This window comes from Rhinolophus ferrumequinum, chromosome 7 (assembly GCF_004115265.2).
Source record: "Rhinolophus ferrumequinum isolate MPI-CBG mRhiFer1 chromosome 7, mRhiFer1_v1.p, whole genome shotgun sequence".
NCBI lineage: Eukaryota > Metazoa > Chordata > Mammalia > Chiroptera > Rhinolophidae > Rhinolophus > Rhinolophus ferrumequinum.
In genome coordinates this window covers 53,761,765-53,783,057 of record NC_046290.1, presented here as the reverse complement: position 1 = coordinate 53,783,057, position 21,293 = coordinate 53,761,765, and the positions used below count along the sequence as shown (strand labels likewise).

The following is a 21,293-nucleotide window of genomic DNA, read 5'->3' as shown; positions in this document are numbered from 1 at the left end:
AGAGCAAAGGAAATCATCAACAAAATAAAAAGGCCACCTACTGAGGGGGAGAAAATATTTGCAAATCATATCTGATAAGGGCTTAATATCCAAAATATATCCAGAACTCATTTAATTCAATATGCGGCAGAAGATCTGAATAGACATTTTTCCAAAAGAGATGAAAAGATTTGGGCCAACAGGTAGAAGAAAAGGTGCCCAACATCATTAATCATTAGGGAAATGTAAATCAAAATCACAATGAGCTATCACCGCACACCTGTTAGAATGGCTATTATCAAAAAGATAATAAAGAGCAAGTGTTGGCAAGGATGTGGAGAAATGGAAACCCCTGTACACTGTTGGTGGGAATATAAATTGGTGTGGCCAGTGTAGAAAACACTATGGAGATTCCTCAAAAAATTAAAAATAGATCTACACTATGATCCAGTAATTCCACTTCCGGATATTTAACCAAAGAAAACAAAAACACTAACTCGAAAAGATATATATACCCCCATGTTCACTGCAGCATTAGTTACAATAGCCAAGATATGGAAACAACCTAGGTGTCCACTGATGGATGAATGGATAAACAAATTGTGATGTATACAATGGAATACTATTCAGCCATAAAAGAGAAGGAAATTTTGTCATTTGTGACAATATGGATGGACCTCAGAGGCATTATATTATGCAAAACACGAGTAAATCAGACAGAGAAAGACCGATACCATATGATCTCTCTTATATGTAAAATCTAAACGAACAAACAAAAAAAAAGCCAAGCTTAGAGATACAGAGAACAGACTGGCTATTGCTAGAGTTGGGGGAGGGGTCAGGGGAAGGTGGAGAGTAGGAGAAATGTGTAAAGGGGTTGAAAGGTAAAAAAAAAAAATTGTTGAATTTCACGTGAACCACAAAGTATTAAAGAGAGATTCTACTTTTTACATTTAGTAGGTGGCATTCAATCACTGCTGTTCTTCTCTCTCTTGATTTGAATTACACCCTGTTCCAGAGACAAATAAAAAATTATAGAGAAGTTGACTGCTGGAGTTTTTGTAGCACATCCACAGAGTTCTAGACTCACTATCCCCTCCGTACGCCCCCCCCCCAAAAAAAAATCCAACTATTTGGTTCATAAAAGAAACCCAATTTAAATAATGGCAAAAATAGCCAAATACAAATGTATGAGGAAAAAAACAACATACCATGCTAAATCCTATCAAAAGAAAGCTGGAGTGGGGGTACTGATATATTAAGTAAATTTTGAATTAAAGAATATTAAGAATTAGAGGGTCATTTCATAATATAAAGGAGTCAAATTATCAAGAGGACATGACAAACCTTAATGTTTTACACCTAATAACAAAGATTGAAAATACACAAAGCAAGACCTGATAGTACTTTAGAAATAAACAAGTTGCTATAACTTGTTCTAGCACTCATTGCTAGAATGAGTAGATAGAAAATATGCAAGATATAGAAATCTTAAACAGTAAGATAAACCAACTTGATCTAATTGCCATTTATAGAATATCCACCCAACAGCAAAATAAATATTCTATCAAGTATACACGGATCATTGAACAAGAGAGACTGTATACAGGGTCCTAATACAAGTCCAACAAGACCTATACTTTGAAAACTACACGCAATTGCTGACTGATTAAGGAGTACTAAATCAGTGTTTCTGAAACTTGTCACTACTAGCATTTTGGACCAGCTTATTCTTTGTTGCGGAAACATGTCCTGTGCTTCAGGATTTTAGCAGTATCCATGTCTTCTACCCAATGGATGCCAGTAGCAGCTGCTGGTCATGACAATCAAAAATGTCTCCAAACATTGTAAAATGTCCCTAGAAGAGCAAAATCTCCACCAGTTGAGAACCACTTTCCTAAGAAAATGGAAAGATTTCGTAAGTCAGAAGACTCAATATTGTTAAGATATCACTTCTGTAGAGTTAATGCATTCCCAGTCAACATTTCAGCAGATATCTGTAGAAACTGATAAACTGATTCTAAACCTCATAAGAAAATTTGAAGTAGAATATCCAAAACAACACTGAAAAAAAAAAAAGTTGAATGATTTATGCTACATGATTTCAAGATGTATTATAAAGCTAAGCAATTGAAACAGTTTGAAGTTGGCAGATAAATAAATAAAAAGATCAATAGGGCAGAGCAGAGCCTAGATACAAATCTATCTATCTATCTATATAAACATATATATATATATATATATACATATAGTCAAGTGATTGTCAACAAAGTGCAAGAAAATTCAGTGGTGAATTCAACAAACGGTGCTAGAACTGAAGGTCTATAAGCAAAAATTGAATGTTAACTATACACCCCACACTATGTACAAAAATTAACTCAAAATGTATCACAGACTCTAAATGTAAAACCTAACAACAACAACCTAAAAAAAACCCCTCACATATGAAAGCTTCAAGAAAAGAACTGTCTGTAAACTTAGTTTGGAAAAAATTTATTACATATTATACCAAAAGCATGGTCCTTAAAAGAAAAAGAAAAAAAATAGACTGCTTTAAAATTAAGAATTTCCCCTCTACTCCCACAAACAGGAATAAGGTATTCCCAAATCAAACATTTGTTAAGGAACTAGTATGCATGATACATAAAGAACTCAATAATGCTGTTTAAAAAAAAACACAAAAAAAAACATATACACCAAAAGATTTATATGTGAATATACATAGCTGCTTTATTCACAGTAGCCCACAACTGGGAACAACCTACATATCCATCAAAAGTTTATGTAGTATATCCATACAATGGAATACTATTCAGCAATCAAAAGGAATGAATTGCTGATAACACAACACATAACGATGAATTTCAAAAATATTATACTATGTGAAAAATGTCACATGCAAGAGTAATACTGTATGGTTTTATTTATATGAAATTCTAGAACAGGTAAAGCTAATCTACAGTGAAAGAAAACAGTTCACTGGTTGCCTGGGTCCTGGAAGGGGGGGTATGGTTGGCAGAGGAAAGCAGACAATTGGGGAATGATTGCAAAGAGTCATGAGGGAACTGTCTGCAGTAATGAAAATTGTACATTTAGCATAGGTACGTTTTATCCTGTGTACATTACATCTAAACAAAAATTCTTTAAAAAAACTACTTTCAGATTCATCAGACAGAGGGCCTGGATTCCACCCTACCTAACTTACTACATCTGCTTTCCTTAGGAACTCACTTATGCTTCCAGCATGTTTCCTCACATATGAACAGTGATAATATCAAGTCCATATGATGAAGTGAAAGTAGATGTTAAAGGAGTTTAACTGAAAAGTAACAAACAAATATTGTTAACATCCAAAAGTCCCTTTAACCACAGTTTTTACATGCTACCTTTCCCATTTCTTTCCTGAACAATGTGGAGTGACTGAAAAAAGTAAAACATAATGACTGACTTTGAGATATTTCTTATAAAAAAAAAACATTTTAAATCAAAGCAGAGCAATATGAAGCAAGAAAATCAGTTCTCAAAGACAAAATAGTGTAACTAAAAATTCTTCATTTCTAAAGCAATAATTCTCGAGTCTCTTCTGCGGCTTAACTAGAAAATATATACTTTGAGGAGGATTTCTGCACCACTTACATTACTGATTTATTTACCACATTCCAAAAAGGTCAGAAAATTATAAAGTACTTAATATAAAAATGGCAGATGTATACAAATACTTTTATCATAGGAATAAAGAACACTACAATTTTTTTTACAGGCAATCAAACAACACATTTGCAACACATACTCTCACAAACCTGAAAGTCATTACCATTTTTGACAAAGAATTTGGCAGAGAACCATAATAAATGCTCCAATTCTGATATTTCATCTGGAAATAGCCGTTTGAATTTAAAGTCCCCCAAACCACAGGGACACATGGCAATAATATAGGATTTTGGACTGCTGTTTTTAAATACAATTTTGGCTGCTTTTGGCTAACTTATTTTACCTCATTTTTATATATCTGAGAAATGTAAGTTAAATAAATGTAGGGAGGCTGTTTAAACGTAGAATGCATTTTCCACTTAATAGTAAGACACAGATTAGCCTATACCTTATTATTTGTTCCAACAATTTTTAAAACTAAAATATGACTGAAACATGTATTTGTAATAAAAATAGCAGGGAAATACTCTTGTAACAATAAAAGTAAACCTTTCTGAATAACGTTTCAATCTTTCCTGAATGTTAACATGTAGAGACTGCTAGTGGCCCCTCAATACCCTCCTTCCACTTTTTACATAGTAATGGAAATTCCCAGGCGTAGTGTATAGCTGAAATCGCATTTCACAGATTCCCTTGCAGCTAGGTGAGGCCATGTGACTTAGTTACAAACAAAGAGATGGGAACAAGAGTAATGCATGTAACTTTAGGATGATGGCCTAAAAGAAAAGGTACATGGCTCTTTATTTTCTCTAACTCGGTGCTGTTGCCTGGAAGATGAACACAAGTGTGAAGCTAGAGCAGTCATCTACACCGTGACGCAAAAACTACCTGTTAAAAATGGCTAAGCAATACGATTAAAGCCTGAGACTCCAACATCATAAAGCCATCATATTTATACAGGACTGCCTATTTGAATTTCTACATCAGAGAAAAACAAACCTCCATTCTATTCAAGTCATCAAATTTTCAGCCTAAACTGTATCCCAAGCCAATAGCTGGTGGGGGGGGGGGGGGTGCAGAGGAGATGAAAGGAAAGGAAATACAAATAGACTTGACCATAATTCTAACAGAAACCTGTAGCCAGTTTGTGTGTGTGTGTGTGTGTGTGTGATGGTTAAGTTTCCTTCAAACCTTATGCCTTTCCTTCATTAGGGCTACTTTTAGAAATATAAAACTACAGTATGTTAGATGACTTAAAATGAAACTAAGAAATCACTTTAAAACTTTATAGATGAGAGGGTAAAAGGGATCAAATATATGGTGATGGAAGGAGAACTGACGCTGGGTGGTGAACACGCAATGTGATATATAGATGATGTATTACAGAGTTGTACACCTGAAACCTATGTAACTTTACTAACCATTGTCGCCCCAATAAACTTCAATTAAAAAAAAAACTTTATAGATGAGAAAACAAAGGTGTTGGCAAGCTAAATGGTGAGCCCAAGATTATTCTTATCAAAAATAATTAGGGTTTTTTTTGGTGTGTGTGTGGCTTATAAGTGAAATTATTTTTCTGAAGAAACAAAGCAAGTTATGAAAGCAAAAAAGGAAGAGGAAGACATTAATTAAGATGTATTGTTTGTGTACCAAAACATATACTAATGTAAAATCAGTATGAATTGTGAAAGGCAAAGAGAAAACAATGACACAAAGCCCATGAATAATCTCCTGAGTGGGTGAGAGTACTTATACAGAAGAGATAATGAGTTCCAAATGCTGGCACTATAGTACGCTGTCATCCAGTACAATCTAATGCCAACTGGAAAGCACTGGTGATGGGACAGGAAGGGTCCCAACAGTTTGTATTGTACAGAGAAAGAATTAGTGTCTAACAGATTATTCTACATGTATTCCAATGGGAATTAAGCTAAAAATAAAAATCTATTTTATCAATAAAGAAAACCCAATTAGAGCATAAATAAAATTTGGGGTTTTATGAGCTCAAAAGCAATCTCATGAGAATTACGTACCCAAACCTCCTAAAAATGTATATAAACATCAACATACACATTATATATTTAAAATACTTCATTGCTTTGGAAATTGACAGTCTGATAAAAGACAAGATAATATTTCCAAAAAATCAGTTTTTAATATAAAAGTTAGTATTTACTTTCCTTTAAAAATAGGAAAAAAGGACCATTTGCTGCAAATATAAATTTCAAATATCTTGTATGACTTGAATATTCGAAATGTTCAAATTGTTGCAGTGATTGCCAACACGGAATTAGACACATAAAACTTCTTGAATTATGGCAACAAATGCCTAAAAACCCTTACTCATATTTTTATAAATCTGGTAGCAAATACACTTAGAAATCTTGGAATATACTTTGCCATGAGAGTAACCTTATGTCAACAAACGACAAAATTCACTACAAGTTTTTGAGTTGAATCTACATTTATCCTTTTCTTCTAAGTCTAGGAGGTCGTTTTTGGCCAACATCTAATCTAGGAGGTAATTTTTGGCAACAATCTAATGCCTGTGTCATCAAGGAATGAATTACAAACTCCTTTTAAACTTTTAAGTCACCAAAGCACAATTAGCCTTAAAAAGCATTCTTCTGTAATGCAGGGACTCAGCTCCCACTCCCCGCACAAGAACGCAGGATATGGTGAGGCCAAAAAGAAACAACAGAGCCATAGATATGGGAGTCATACCACTATATTCTCGATGGCGGCTGGTTGAGACACAAAAGCAAATATCCGCCAGTATTCCAACAAGAGGTCCTCCTGCACCCCAGTCTCGCTGGTGGCTGGGGAGACACAGGATCAACATGATCTGGAATCCACAATCCGCCTGCCCACCGCGCCTGCCAGCTCAGCCACAGCAGTTATAGTAGTGGTTAATGCTAACTGGTTACAGCTGATTGCCATCTACTACCCGAGCCAGCACCTTTCTATGTGAGGTCAAGAGCCTGGAAACTGTCTCTGGGACTCTGTCCCTACATCTTCCATGTTTCAAATTGTCTGCATAGTTTTGCCAGCAGATGAATTAACGAGATACTGTCACTCTGAAATTCAATTTGCAGAAGCACATCCTGAAGCACTGGAAGATTCCCATGGCAGTTTGGCCAAATGGACTTGCAGTTTTCATCTGTATGCATAAGGCTGACAGCAGCACCTCCAACTGAAAGCTTTACCTCATTCAAATATCCAAAAATACCTCTTAAGCCAAGCCATGAATAAACGCCTCCTTGTCAAACTGTTCTGAAGGTAGTCTTCCTTTTTATCATAAGAAAATTAATAAATGAATAAATAAGGAAGCAGCTATTTAAGCTGCAATGCAGTGCTTTACGACATCCTTTAGGGAACCAAAATACTTCTGAATTACTGGGAATCTTTTACTCTGTTTCCATTGCTTGAAAAAACCTGTTGAAAAGGTAGTGGTTCAAGGCTTTGGCATTAATAAAGGTGATTAGTCTCAAAAAGGTGAGCAAGATCTGAGTTGTGAGGATTTGAAGTTCTTTCTTTCCAGAAGCAGCAAAATCAGATGTATGGCCGAGCATGGCAAGTGTACCAAACCCCACTTTTTCACCATGTCAAAGATACCAAAAGCCTTTCAGGTTTCCGAAAGATACCTCACAAACTTGGAATTTGTTGTGCTACAGTATATGCAAAATAGATAAAAACCAGAAACCAGCTGGATGAAATAATGTTAGATACTACATACAAATTGAATAGGAAATGGCATTATCCCAATCGGACAATAGTCTGATTCAAAATATTAGAAGAAACACTCAGGGGTACTGTAGTAACTTCATTGAATTATGCTTGGACCACAGGAAAGAACACGTTATAATAAAGAAAATTTCAGTAGCCAGTTCAAACCTTCCTATTTAATCTATTTTAAATTATCATTCTAAAGACTAAACTAATTGAGATTTACATATATTGGCAGCTAATTAGAAAAAGTATCTTCTAAATAGAAATAATTACTGAAGCCAGTCTCTCTGTATTATTCTCTATATGATTATATATATTTGAAAAAAAATGATTCCATTTGTTGCTTTAAATGTTCTCGAATGGACGAAATTTACTCATTTGAAATTAAAGAGGTCTTTTAAAAGAATTTTTTAAACTCAATTTAATTGTAGCACAAATTGTCAATAACTGTCTCTAAACTCAACATAATAAAGAGGGCTCTCCCTTTTTGCTACTATAGAGCTCATATCTAATTGATAAACCAGTGGCAAAAAGCAAATAATTCAATCTCTACCCTATAAACTTGAGTAAAATATACAAACAGTAAGTATGACACTTTTGATAAATAAATCACCCAACTCGATCTCAGTTGGTGTAGGTACTGAGCAGGATGAGTAGCAGACATCCTTGTATATAAAGCATGCAAGTTTGCTTTGTAAAGCTTGGGTTGAGTTATTTCCTTCTATTGTAATATATCTAAGTTCGAAAATATAAATAAAATATCTTAATTCCTAATTATAAGTCCTACTACACTGAACTATATCAAATATATTCTAATAAGTAGAAAATGTGATAATTATTAATACTCAAAGGTGAATGTATTATTTTCTTTCTTAAAATCAATATACCGTGTTTCCCCAAAAATAAGACTTAACCAGAAAATAAGCCCTAGCATGATTTTTTCAGGATGATATTCCCTGAACAGAAGCCCTAATGCGTCTTTTGGAGCAAACCTTAATATAAGACCCGGTCTTATTTTCGGGGAAACACGGTATTCCCAAACTTATTTCAACAGACCTTGTCTCAATGGCTTAAAAATTCTGACTTATTCAGAACTGTTCACTCATGTAATTATCTCTAAAATACTTATCTAAAGAGCATTAAAAATGAAATACATTTTCCAGTAATTATTTATCATAATTCACTAATACAAAGCATTTACTGTAACTTGGAAACATATTTCTAACTTGGAAACCAAGTACTTTTCAAACTTTGAATTCTGAGGTATTCTGAGAATATGCTAGTTATTTAAATAACACTTCATAAGTGCTTTGACATCTTATCACATTTTGCAGTTTTACTTACTGAAACATCTTTCAGGATTTTGTCAAAGGAGAAATGACAAGACTCTTTAGAAAAATTAAACTTGTATGCATCAGCTGGTCCTGCTCCTGACACCAATGCTTTGCTCAGTTCATCAACATATTTCTCTTTTTCCATTGCCATGTCATCAGCTTCTTGGGAAATCACAGATTCACAAACTATGGGAAACATTAATAAAAGTTATGAAGTGAAAAATGAATTTCTAAACATATAAACATATTTACCTGTTACTACTAATTTATCACTTATATAACAGAAATTTAAACAAAAAGTAAGCTCAAACCCCACACCATAAATTTTTAAGTCAAATTATACCTTTTAACTGAACTAGCAATTTTTGAGAAAACGCATTTGGTCTCAGATCTTATCTGAAAAGTATTAGACTCCTTGCATTTTTTTCTCTGTGCTCAGATGAAATACATGCATTGTAAATTACCACAGAAACTACCATATTATGTACTGTGTTTCCCTGAAAGTAAGACCAAGTCTTATATTAAGGTTTGCTCCAAAAGACACATTAGGGCTTATGTTCAGGGGATGTCATCCTGAAAAATCATGCCAGGGCTTATTTGCTGGTTAGGTCTTACTTTCAGAGAAACATGGGATCTGCTCCTAGGTTATGGTTAGATAAATTATTTCCTACCTCTTTCTTCCTTGTCTCCATCATTAAAGAGATTAAATAGTCTGTAGTCTATTTCTCACTCACATGGGCAGTCAAATTAAAGTAAAAGTGGAGTTCATTTCTTCTCATCTTATTATTTGCTAACAACAGAAATTGTGGGGGGTGAAAGGAGTTGATGAGGAAGGAAAGGGAAGGGAAATAATATTTATCTAGTGTCTCCTCTCCAGCATACACACTATACTACATCTGTCTTCCAGGTATATTCTCTCACCTAGGTATATTTAAAGCTGATGTTTTACTCGTATTCATCCATAAAGATATTTATTTCAATAATTGTATTTTCAATTTTAGATACTGTCTTTCTTTTTTATAATATCCTGTTTCTGCTCCACACTCCGTATAAAAATTTGAAGGTTTTAAACATGTTTAAAATTAATTTCAGATCGGTCTTTATGTGGGGTTCCTGGATATTAATTCCATTTCTCCTATCCTGACACATTCTCGTTCTGCTTTTCTTCTTTCATGCTTTACAATGTCTCAGCATGGCTCTCCTCCAGCCAAATGATCAAGAGCTATGGGCAGCAGAGGTGGTCTTAAATGAAAGTTGCTGGTTTGCCTTTCCTGGGGTCGCTACAGGTTTCACCATTCTGGACCAATTTTGAAAGTTAATTTCTTAACTTGATCTTTACACTTGAGGCAAAGAATTTAAATTTAAAACTCCCACTTATACTTGACAGAGGCTTAGGGTTCTGATCTTTGTTGGGGCATTTATTCACTCATAGCCTTTATTGACTGGTCTGATTCTAATGATGATTTCATTAAAATAGCACTTCCAGTTTCTTTCATATTAAGAGATCAGTTCCAGTTCCTTAAGAAGCCTGCAGTCTTAACATCATACCCCACTCAGGCATTACAATCACAGTCATTTAGACATGTATGTAGTTCAGATAGTCCATGAACCTATAGTTAAGCTGTAGTTCCCATTAACAATTTTGGTTTCCAAGTTATCTCTTCATACTTGGAATTTTCTCTTTCTTACATTCAAAAGCTGTGATGTGTCTGTTGCTTTTCAATTTAGAAGATGTAATCTACATTTGTTTGGAATATGGGTGTGATTGGGTGGTTTCCTGTGTTAACTCAGCTACCACAGAGATGAAAGACAATATGGTTCTATACTTTTATATATAAAGGTTACATTTATCTATTTCATTCCTCATAACACAGAAAGTTGACATTGTTTTCATTTTACACACGAGAAAATTGAAGCCCAAGAGAGATCAAGTAATTATCTAGGGTCATAGAGTCAGTAAGTGGTGAAGTTGGGATTCATATTTATGTCTCTCTAGTTGTTTGTTTTGAGGTAAGGCAAAGATATGGAATACTGGATAAATATTTCCTTCCATGATGTTTAAAAACACATTAGCATGAAATACTACAGAAAATGATGAAGTCTTGATTACAGAATCCCTAAAACTGTAACACAGCATTTCATAACTTTGGTCTGAGTGCTATCAAGTGTCTGGAAGCTACATGACAGGCAACGAGGAAGAGAGTCTTGGAATGTATCTATATGTATTTCATGATCAATTTTTGATAGTAAGTCTGATATTGAAATGAATCTCAACACAGCCTTTGAAAACAGGTAAGAATAAAATTTCTTACATTTTTATGTGATTTTTACAGCTTCTAAAATAGTTTTACATATTTTTTCTCTCTCTGAAGCAGATGCATATTTAAGATGATCATTACTATCAAATCTCTTGGCTTTTCAAATACCCAATTAGCTCTTCTGAAAAAAATATAAAATTAAGAAGACAAATACTTCCTAGATGAGGAATAATTTTATATTTTGTGTTTGGATAATTTTGAAGAATTACAAATACCTAAGGAGAACAATTATTTCATAGAGAAATAGAAAATAAGTCTGTAGAAGCCATTTTTAATGCAGCTATAGAAAAACTTATAAAACACAAAAGAAAATTAAAATAAATGTTATTGATAAAATATCTAGTTAAAAGTATTCTAAATTTCATTAAAGTGAAAAGTTACCTACTTAAACATATTTAATAGAATTTATTGATTCATTTATTTTAAAATGTTTAATGAGCATCCACTATGTGCCAGGCACCATTCTAGGCATCAGGGACTCAACAGTTAAAAAGAGAGACAAAAATGCCAGTCTTATGGAGCCTAAATCAAAGTGCTGACATTTTAGATATCCTCTTATGTTACTGTATCTGTGAATACCGTGCTGATTATTATTATGGAATATTTCATTTGGAAGAAGAAAAAACATATGAAAGGAAATTATCTACTTACACATCCCCCTTAAAAACTGTATTTTATAAAAGGTACCAGTTTGGGTTTTTTTTAATGTACTTGAACATTTCCTATAACAGCAAATGTGAAGTTTTGACTGCCCATTTAGAACTTCAATCTTGGAAAAACAACTTGATCACCAGTTTTGAATATTGTGCTAAGAACAACTGGAAGAAGCACAGCTGTAAGCATTCAACGCTCCACAAACTTCAGTGACTAAGAATAAAAGCCATGGAAATAATGAAATTCGGCAAGGATACAGATGAATCCCATAATGTTATAAAAAGTGAGCAGGCCAACATGATCACAAAACACGAAAATTTTCTCAGGTAGGAGCCAGGAAAGCACCACTTTAACACTATTTGTGAGTAGGTGAAAATGTAAGTAAGGAAAGAAGATTCTTTCCTGTGGATCCTTATGTGTAACTAACCAAAAACTGGATATCTTCAGTTTGTGTTGGAGCTCAAAAGACAAATGGCCTCATTTAGGTTTCTTGATGGTATCACATCATGGACCCACTGAGCTACTTCATCTATTAAAATTCCTTTTTCCACTGAGCCCTGTCAATATTAAGGACAAATATAAGTGGATATAATTATTTGCTCATAGACGAATTAACGAAGTTTAATTTACTAGTCAATGAAATTTAAACAACTCCAGAGACGGGGGATATAAGTTTTTTATTGCTGACTGCAATTCTTATAACTCACATAATAGTCATCGATCATTAACCCACTTTGTGACTTAACTCTGTGATATAACCCCCATAATGCTGAAGTGATGATAGACCACAAGATAATTAGACTCCAAAACATTCATTAGATAAAACATTGCTAATGGAAAAGAAATCAGTGAGTTTAGTGTGTGGGAGATTAAAAGGAACCCCACATCCTTTTAATTTCACTCAAATGAAAAGAGAAAAAAATTATCCAAATTGAAGGTTGCAGCAATCAAAAAGTCGTATAAAAAACAGGATGAGGTATAGGAAGGAAATCCATTTTCATGTTTCAATTATTTAATTGTTTCAATGTTCTTAATCATATTATTGTCTATCTGTAAGTGCCAAACCAAATTATATTTATGTAATAAACCTTAAACATGGAAACAATGTTATATTATTTGGTTTCATTATTTTGTCCCTGAAATTTAAACAAGAAAATAGAAATGAGTAATGAAAGTATAAAACATATGTAAGATTTAAAACTTTATTAGATATATTTGAAAATAAAATTAACACACACAGTGCACTGTAAAATTTTCTGTTTGAAAATTTGTTCAGCACTGGAAGCCAACCCACCCAAGGGTACAGAAGTTCAATATTACACTTTTGTCATATCAAATTCCATTAGCTAGAAAATAAATTCTAGAACATACTGCATTTATAATCAATGCCAACAATAAATATTAAACTAGAGTTTTCATTAAAAAAATATGCTGACTCTAAAATCAATAGTTCACTTTTTTTTTCCTAACCAGCTTTATATATTTGAGGCACCCGTTTATTCTCTTTCAAAGAATATCCACTAAGCATGTATGTTCTAAGTACTAGTCAAGATACTCATATAGACAAATCAGATACATTCCGTGCTCTCAATGGACCTAGTCTAGTGAAATAATATTCTTATTAATCATATTAAGAAGAACTGCCAGTACTTATTGTATGACATAAACAAAACGACCCATAATGTAAAGTTAACTTAAATTTATGGTTAAATTAAGATTTAAGTGTTAATAAGATTACTCTTTTTTCCCCCCAATGAGTAATGATTTTTAAAAAATTTAAACATATAATTATTGTTCTTTGCCTTGGTGAATGAGGGTTACTGACTGGATTCGAATTGAATCTTTTCCTTTGATAATTAAGGCTCTTAAGGCACCCCAAGTTCCTCTGTTTGACCATACTTCTCATTATACAGAATACGCCATTTGTCAATTAGAACTATCTAAGTTAAAATACTGAATTCCGCATATAAAAGCAACCACTTCAGCTAGGACCTGCCTCCCAGGCTGTGCTGTCAGAACAGTTCTTCTCCCCGAAATGACTAGAATTAACCTACTGCCGTGGTCTTTAGCCCTGTGTACCCCTTTTACCCTAAAACAAAGCTATTGTCACCTGGGTGAAACTTTCCCAGCATACACAGAGCTAACCTAACAAATTTTCCTCCACTCCTGCACAACAACCAACAACTGATTTCTCTTATGTATAAATTTACGGCTTAACTAGATACCATACATAACAGGTACTGAAAACATTACCCTTGAATTTTTTTTATTTTACAATAATTCTTATATCAATAATTCTTATAATTCCTTGCTCTCTCTCATAAAATGCAAAAAAAAGAAAAACCCTGTACGTATAAATTCAGTTTCACTGTATTGTATAACAGAATTTTTAACATTCAAGAAACAGCATTTAACAATGTATGTAAATTTAAAGTGTGATATAATAATCAAAGTAACAAATTTTAGAGAAATATTTCAAAAGTTGATTGAAGATACAAATAGCATGTAAATTAACTTTCAAAATTATTTTACCTAAAACGTCATTCACAATTGTAGAAATGACTGTTGCATAGGCTTAGAAATAGTTTTTTAAATTTTTTGATAAAATACTTTAGAAGAGTATTAAAACTTTGCTGTATAAGTAAAGCATAATTCTAGATTTTTTACTTTATACCTGCCATGCTCCATGAATTATTTCAGGGCCATTAGCATTTTTAGAAAGATCATCACCAAAGATAAAAATAATCAAACATTTCATAAAATAATTGCCAAAATCCCATATACAAGTTTAAAACTTGCATTACAAAGTTTTAAGCTGTGAGTTCTGTTTTGTTTTGTTACAAATGTGGTACATGTTCATGGGAAATTAATTCAAACAATATAAGTATATGAAATAAAAAGAAAAGCACCACTACCCTACCCTTGTGGGTGAAGCCAACACAAACCCTTCACCCAACCAACCCCCTCTCCCTGCCTTCCACTATCTCCCTGGGGTCCTAAGAAAAGATACATCTAAAAAGTACTATTTATGTTTTGTATAAAGAGATCATTTAAAACCTCCAACCAAGACCATGTACTAAGGCTCAAATGGTAACCCAAATTTGCTGGGGCATCAGCTTATTTCTCTATCTTTCTAGTAATACTAATTATAGAAAATGGCATTAAGTATTACAAATCTATATGAATTAGTCAGCAATAATAAGTAAAAGAAATCATGTTAATTGTATCCAACATCTATTTAAAAAAACACTTTAATCTGAAATATCACTGAGAACTGAAAAACAGCAGATTGTTGAAATTTCGCTTTTAATATTACCTGTCCCGGTCCAGGCTGAGTGACCATCAGTAAGTGTAATAACAAAACCGGATCCTAGTGTTTTCTCCCAAGTGACTTGTAGGAAATGAACTATATCAGGTTCAGAAGCAAAATAGATTCTGCTTACTTTTCTCTCCATTTCTATTCACCTATTATAAAAAAATAAAATTAATATATTTGCCAGAAACTGTGACTATGAAATAGTGATGTTTTCCTACTGGTATCTCAGCTATACAAAGCACCAAGAAAATAAGTTCTTTTTAAAAAAAAAAAAAAAGAACCTATAATAGTTAAACAACTACCAAGCTTAGTAAATCATAGTTCTGTGTAATACTGATTCACAGTTTTTACAGATGAAAAAAGGAGAGCCCCATAAATGGCGAATGATTTGCATAAGTCATGTAGCTGAATAAAAATTACTATTTTCAACAACACGAACAGTAAATTTTCCACAAGATTCAATAGCCAATTTCTCTGTCTGGAGAAAGACTGTGTGAAATGAAAAAAGAGAGTAAGCACAAAGATTAAGAAAATCTCAGAACCCAAGTGTTGGCAGTGCTGAGTCAGTCATTCCTTCTCCAAGGAAGAAGTTCCCAGGCTCAGTTACTCAGCCCACTGAGCCAGGAACACCCTGTTATAGAGATGTGTTATATCGAGCTACACAGCCTAAGGCCAAAAAACTTTTTTTTTTCTTTTTTCTTTTTTGCATTTTTAAAACTTTGTATTAAAGTATTATACCCAGGGAAACAGACACATATCAAAAATACAACTTGATTAGTTTAACATTGAACAAATCCATGTAAGCAGTGCCTAGATCAAGAAGCAGAACATTACCACCCAAGAACTTATTCTCATAATACCTCCCCAAATAATCACTATGTCCCCAAATAAACATTCTCCTCACTTGTAACATAGAGTTTGAGTGTTTTTGCACTTTCACGTAAATATAATCTCACAGCATGTTTTGCTTTCTGTCTGGTTTCTTTTGTTCAACATTACATTTGAGAAATTTATCCATGTTGTTTCTTAAAACTGTAGATCGTGTTCGTGGTTGTATTCTATAATATTATGTACATACAGTACCATTTATTTATCCATTCTACTACTGATAGGTACATGAGTACTTACCAGGTTTTAACTATCACAAATAGTGCTGCCATAAACATTCTAGTGAATATCTATGCATTTCTGTTGGGTAAATACCTCTGAGTATATGTACTTCTCAGTGAAATTGCTATATCAGAGGATATATGAGTATGTATACTCAGTTTTAGTACTATGCAGCCAAAAGTTTTCTAAAAGGTTTGTACTAATTTACACTTGGTATATGAGAGTTTGCTCCACATCCTTGCAAACATTTCTCATTTTTTCAATTTTACCCCTTTTGATAGATACGTGTATTAGATATGTAGATAGACAGTGTGGTTTTAATTATATTTCCCTGATGAGTAATGATGTTGAGTCCATTTCATAAATTTACTGAGCATTTGAATATCCTGTTTTGTGGAGTGCCTGTTCAATCTTTTCCTTATTGATGTCTTATTAATTTGTTCTTTATTCCTTTTTGATTTATTCTTTATATTTTTAGATATGAATCTTTTTACAGATATATTACTATGAATATCTTTTTCCACTCTGTAAGTACCTTTTCACTGTCATAATGGTATCTTTGGATGAAAAGTTCTTAATTTTAATGAAGTTACAATTTATCAAAATATTATGTTATGGTTATACTTGTTGTGTACTCTTCGGTCAATAAAGTGCTCTCCTATGCTTACCTAAAAGCTTTATAATTTTATTTCTCACATTTAAATCTGCAATTCATCTGGTATTGATTTCTGTGCATTGTGTCAGAAAGGGATGAAGATACATTTTTTTGACATAGATATATAATTGATCTGCTACTATTTATTAAAGACTACCCTTTCCCGACTGCACTGCACTTCGTCATCAGTCATGTGACCAAATATGTGTACAAAGTTCAATTTTATTTGTTTGTTTTTGCAGAGATGCAATTTTATATTTTATATTTGGCTTGTCAAGGTTACATTGAATTGTGATTCTGTTACTGTGATCTAACACATTTATAACCTCTTCCTAGCCTTGCCATTTAAAAATTGGATAAATCTCTCTTCTAAGTATTAAAATCATTTATGTAAAATGTTAGCAGAACAAGCTCAAGAGTAGACTTCTGTGGCTTGCCATTAGAAACAAGCATCTCACAGATATCAATCACTACTCAGTAGATATAGTGCTGCTACTTCACTGAAATCACAACGATTCACAAGAGTCCTTTGTAAAAGCTACCAACTCTACCAGTTTGGCAATACTGTTTTTACAAAAAGAAAATAAATTGAGACTGAGACTTTTTCTTAGCAACCCACTTTCATTTCTAATGATTAGGGGTTCTTTTTCTATGAATTCAAAAACCATTCTTCTAGTAATTCACTCTAGAATCTTGCCCAGATTGATTTCAAACTTACTAGACTGCAGTGTAACACATATTATTTATTAGGCTGGTGCAAAAGCAATTGCAGTTTTTGCAATTATTTTTAACCTTTTAAACCGCAATTACTAGTTCAAAGCAATAACTATATTTTTTCTAATACTGGAATATCTTTTGACCATGTGCACTTCATGAAGAGATGCATAAACTGTAGAAGCTAACAAACAAAACTAAAGAAATAACCTAAAAATTACAAATATACAAAGCAAAAAATATTATAAAAAGTCAAAACTGGGAACAAAGCACAAACTTCAAAGATGGAAAACTAGAGAAAATTATTCTTTAATGGCATAGCATGAATCTCTTACTAGATGATCCTTAAAAAGCTAAAAGAATATTCTTTAATCTTTTATTTGGGGGAAGAGTGTAAAATTGCTTCAAATTTTTATGACCAATATACATAATATGCTACAAAAAATCCAGATGTAAATTATTAATTGGCATTTCATTGACAAGTGATTAACTTTTAATAAGAGCAAATTTTTAAATCAAGACTTTTAATGTGCTTTTTCAATTTCATTTATTATGTTTGCATAAATGAAGCATCATGTTTCTCTCAATTAATAATTAAATATAAAAATAAAAACTCACTTTGTCAGCTGCTCACAAAACAAGGCTAACTTAACTACAGATTTCTATCTTTTGGGAGTAGGAAAGATACTTAATGATAGAATGCCAGAGCTGTACTACAGTACAGCACAAGGAAGCAGAGAAACTTCCATTATGAAAGAGAAAACTATCTAAAATTAAGAGTGTAAGACACCTCCAAATGGATAAATCAGCAATAATTCTAATTTCTACCTGAAGTTTACTCAGGAAAATATTATTCTTCCCAGTTAAACACCAACTTATAAAATAACCATACTTGCAGCCACATCAATTAAGCATGTGCACATTTTAAAAATATGCAAATTTGTACGGTTGACTACATCATAATCACTAAAAAAATAATTATTTTTAAATATTTGATTTCATCAAAATTTTTTCCTACATTGAGGTCTTCTTTGCCTAGATGTGCTTAATTCTAGAAGGCTTTCTCCATTTGTGAATATGTCTTTTAGATCGATTAGTCAATACACTTAACACTTAACATGCAGTAAATTACTCACACGCTCTGTAATCCTTAAATTTAAAAATTACTGGAAAATACGTTACTGTTTTCTTATGCCAGTCATTGAAAAAGACACATAGTTAGAAGCGTACATAATTCTAATGGGTCCAAAACCCACGATTCTGGGGGAAAGGAGGGTAATAGAAACTATGAATGCCATGTTTTGCCTCTATAGAATTCATATACAAACACACATACACGGATTATTTCTTCTTAAATGTGCCTCACGAACCATGGCTATTGTTGGCAGTTAATGTAACTGTGTGAAGGAAAACACAGAACTTAGAATTACTACTCTAAAAAGGCAGTTGGTTTCACTGCTATTTTTCACCATATTTTAAACAAGTCACAAATTTTAAATTCTAGAGATAAATTAGTTTAAAATTCGATATTCTAGATTCCTGTCAGTAACTAATCCTACTTTCACAATTATATAAAGGGCTTTAATCTCAATAATGTTAAAAAGATATTTAGGGATCAGATTAGTTTTAACAACAGCTTTGAATTATTCATGTTTCAAATATTTTCCAATTTTCTGATTAAATCTAGGTGTTCAGCACAAAAAATGAAAGTATATTATTTTAAAGATTCTATTATTTTACTAAACTCAGATTTGAAACTATGGATGCTACGTGTGAACCATGTTTAAATATTTAACATATTAATAGCCCAAATGTGACAATTCAGTTTTCTATAAGTATTTTGTGCCTCAACTAGTCTCAGGAATGTTTTCTTTATATCAGCTAAGTCTTAATTTCCTGATAATACACTATTTGAACTAGTTTTGAAAGTACTTAATTCTTTTCCTTACTGAGGTCACACTCTCATTAAATATCAAGTACAAAATATCTAAGAATCAACCACAGAAAGAAAAGAAAGGATGACTTGGTATTTTTTTAAGATTCAGTAAGAACAAATCAACAACTCTTTGCTTTCACCAGCCTTGCAAATGGAAATAGTCAGCCACAGTTTGTTTTTTTGCCCTAAGACTACTTGAAGAAAGTGGGTGGAAGCCTCTTCAGAGGGACTGATTGATTAGGGCCATAAGAAAGCCCTGGTTTTGTTTTCTAAGGGCACTAAAGGTCGGGACTAGTATCAGCACCTCTGCTAGCCAGAGCCAAGGATCTAAGACAAGCCTGCAGGTGGAAACAGTTGGGTCCCACCCCAATTTGTACATCAGTAGCTTTATTGAGGCTTAGAACAGTTGAGAATTGAGAAGCTTATCTTTAGTACTTTGTGTCTTTGATACTTGGCTACTCTTTCAGAAGAGAAATAAGTTGTTGGCTGGTATGCAATTGATGTGATCTACACTCTGAACAAATACCATTCACAGTTGCCTCTGAATAAACAAGACACTTTTTAAATTAGTTTACAAAGAATTTTGTATGCCCTTTTGGATGCTGATAAGGAGCAGTGCAGAAGCCAACTCTCTTAGGTCAGCTCAAGTTAGTGACAACACTGTATCATTGATAACACCATTTTGAACTTGAGCTTCTTTCATTTTCCTTTATTGTAAGTTGTGGCTTCTTTTCAAGCTGCTTGGGCTGCAGGTGTTCAAACTTCTCAGCTATGCCAAGGAGTTGTACTTACAGATCATAAAGGGCTAAATGCATGTTTCTAATGAAGCAATTAACTTAAGTGCCCCCTTGTTGAGAAAAGTAGGCTGATACCCAAAGTGAGTTCAGAATAAAGATTAGTACACAGCACATGCTGTTAATAGTCTGTAATTAGATTCTTAATCACATTATTTTGTTTGACCTAATTTACAAAAAAGAAAGAAAAAGAAAATGTAAATTGTAAACCAAAAGTGTGGTGATAAATTTTTTAAAAGTTCTATCACATTATAAAAACTCAAGATTAGAACCATTTATAATTGCAAGAAAAAATAAAAGAAAACTTTAAGCAACATCCATGAAGCTATTTATTTTTGTTAAGAAAATATCACACAACAATACAGGAAAACTAAGTATAAAGAAAAAGACTATTTTATATTTGTTTAGTATTTTTAAAAGCATTGACTATTCATGTGTATTTTATCAGGATTCCCACACTGCAACTTTTTTTTAACTAATAGTTTATTCCTAGCATTTTCATTATTAATAGCATGTCACATTACTGGTTGGTGTTATCTATCTAACCATAGGGCCAATAACGGGTTTTTATTTTTTATTTTTGAATAATGCACAAAAGCAATTTAACCTTTACATTTCCAAAGCAATTAAAACAAAAATATCAAGCTTACCTTCTATAAAAGAAGTGTTTTCCTGAAATAATGTTTTCAAGTTAGAATTTTCTAAATTTTAATGGTAAAGAATTTACAGGACTATTCAATACCTTCTAATCCTGTTAGCATTGTCTCCATTCTACTAATTTTGAAAATGAAAGGTTCGACTGAGATTTTCCTGGTTTTAACACTGAAAGTCCCATGTTTTAGGAAACCTCCCAACGCAGGCAAACTAGGACGGTTAGTTACCCTGAGTAAAATACAGTTAAGACTGTGGGCATAATCTCATGCAAAAACTTGTAAAATACAGCTGATGTTCAAGGAAGACATTAAATTAACAATCTGATGCTTCAGAAATAAAGCACTAGAAATATAAAATAAGTCTTAAAAATAAGGTTTCTTTGCCATGGTCATAGTCCATGCTCAATTATCCCTTATGATTGTGGAATGCCAGCTGCTGCCATTCGAAGT

General features: G+C 32.9%; 1 protein-coding gene across 2 annotated transcripts in view; it reads right to left on the bottom strand.

Moving 5' to 3' along the window:
- XRCC4 (X-ray repair cross complementing 4) overlaps positions 1–21,293 on the bottom strand; it is a 297,733-nt gene that overhangs the window by 258,113 nt on the left and 18,327 nt on the right. For both annotated transcript variants that reach the window (XM_033110629.1, XM_033110627.1), the window contains exons 2-3: positions 14,982–15,130; positions 8,704–8,879 (exon numbers count right to left, since the gene is read on the bottom strand). In XM_033110629.1, coding sequence (XP_032966520.1) covers positions 8,704–8,879; positions 14,982–15,120 — 315 coding nt within the window. In that variant the 5' untranslated portion in view covers positions 15,121–15,130. The remainder of the gene's footprint in view (positions 1–8,703; positions 8,880–14,981; positions 15,131–21,293) is intronic.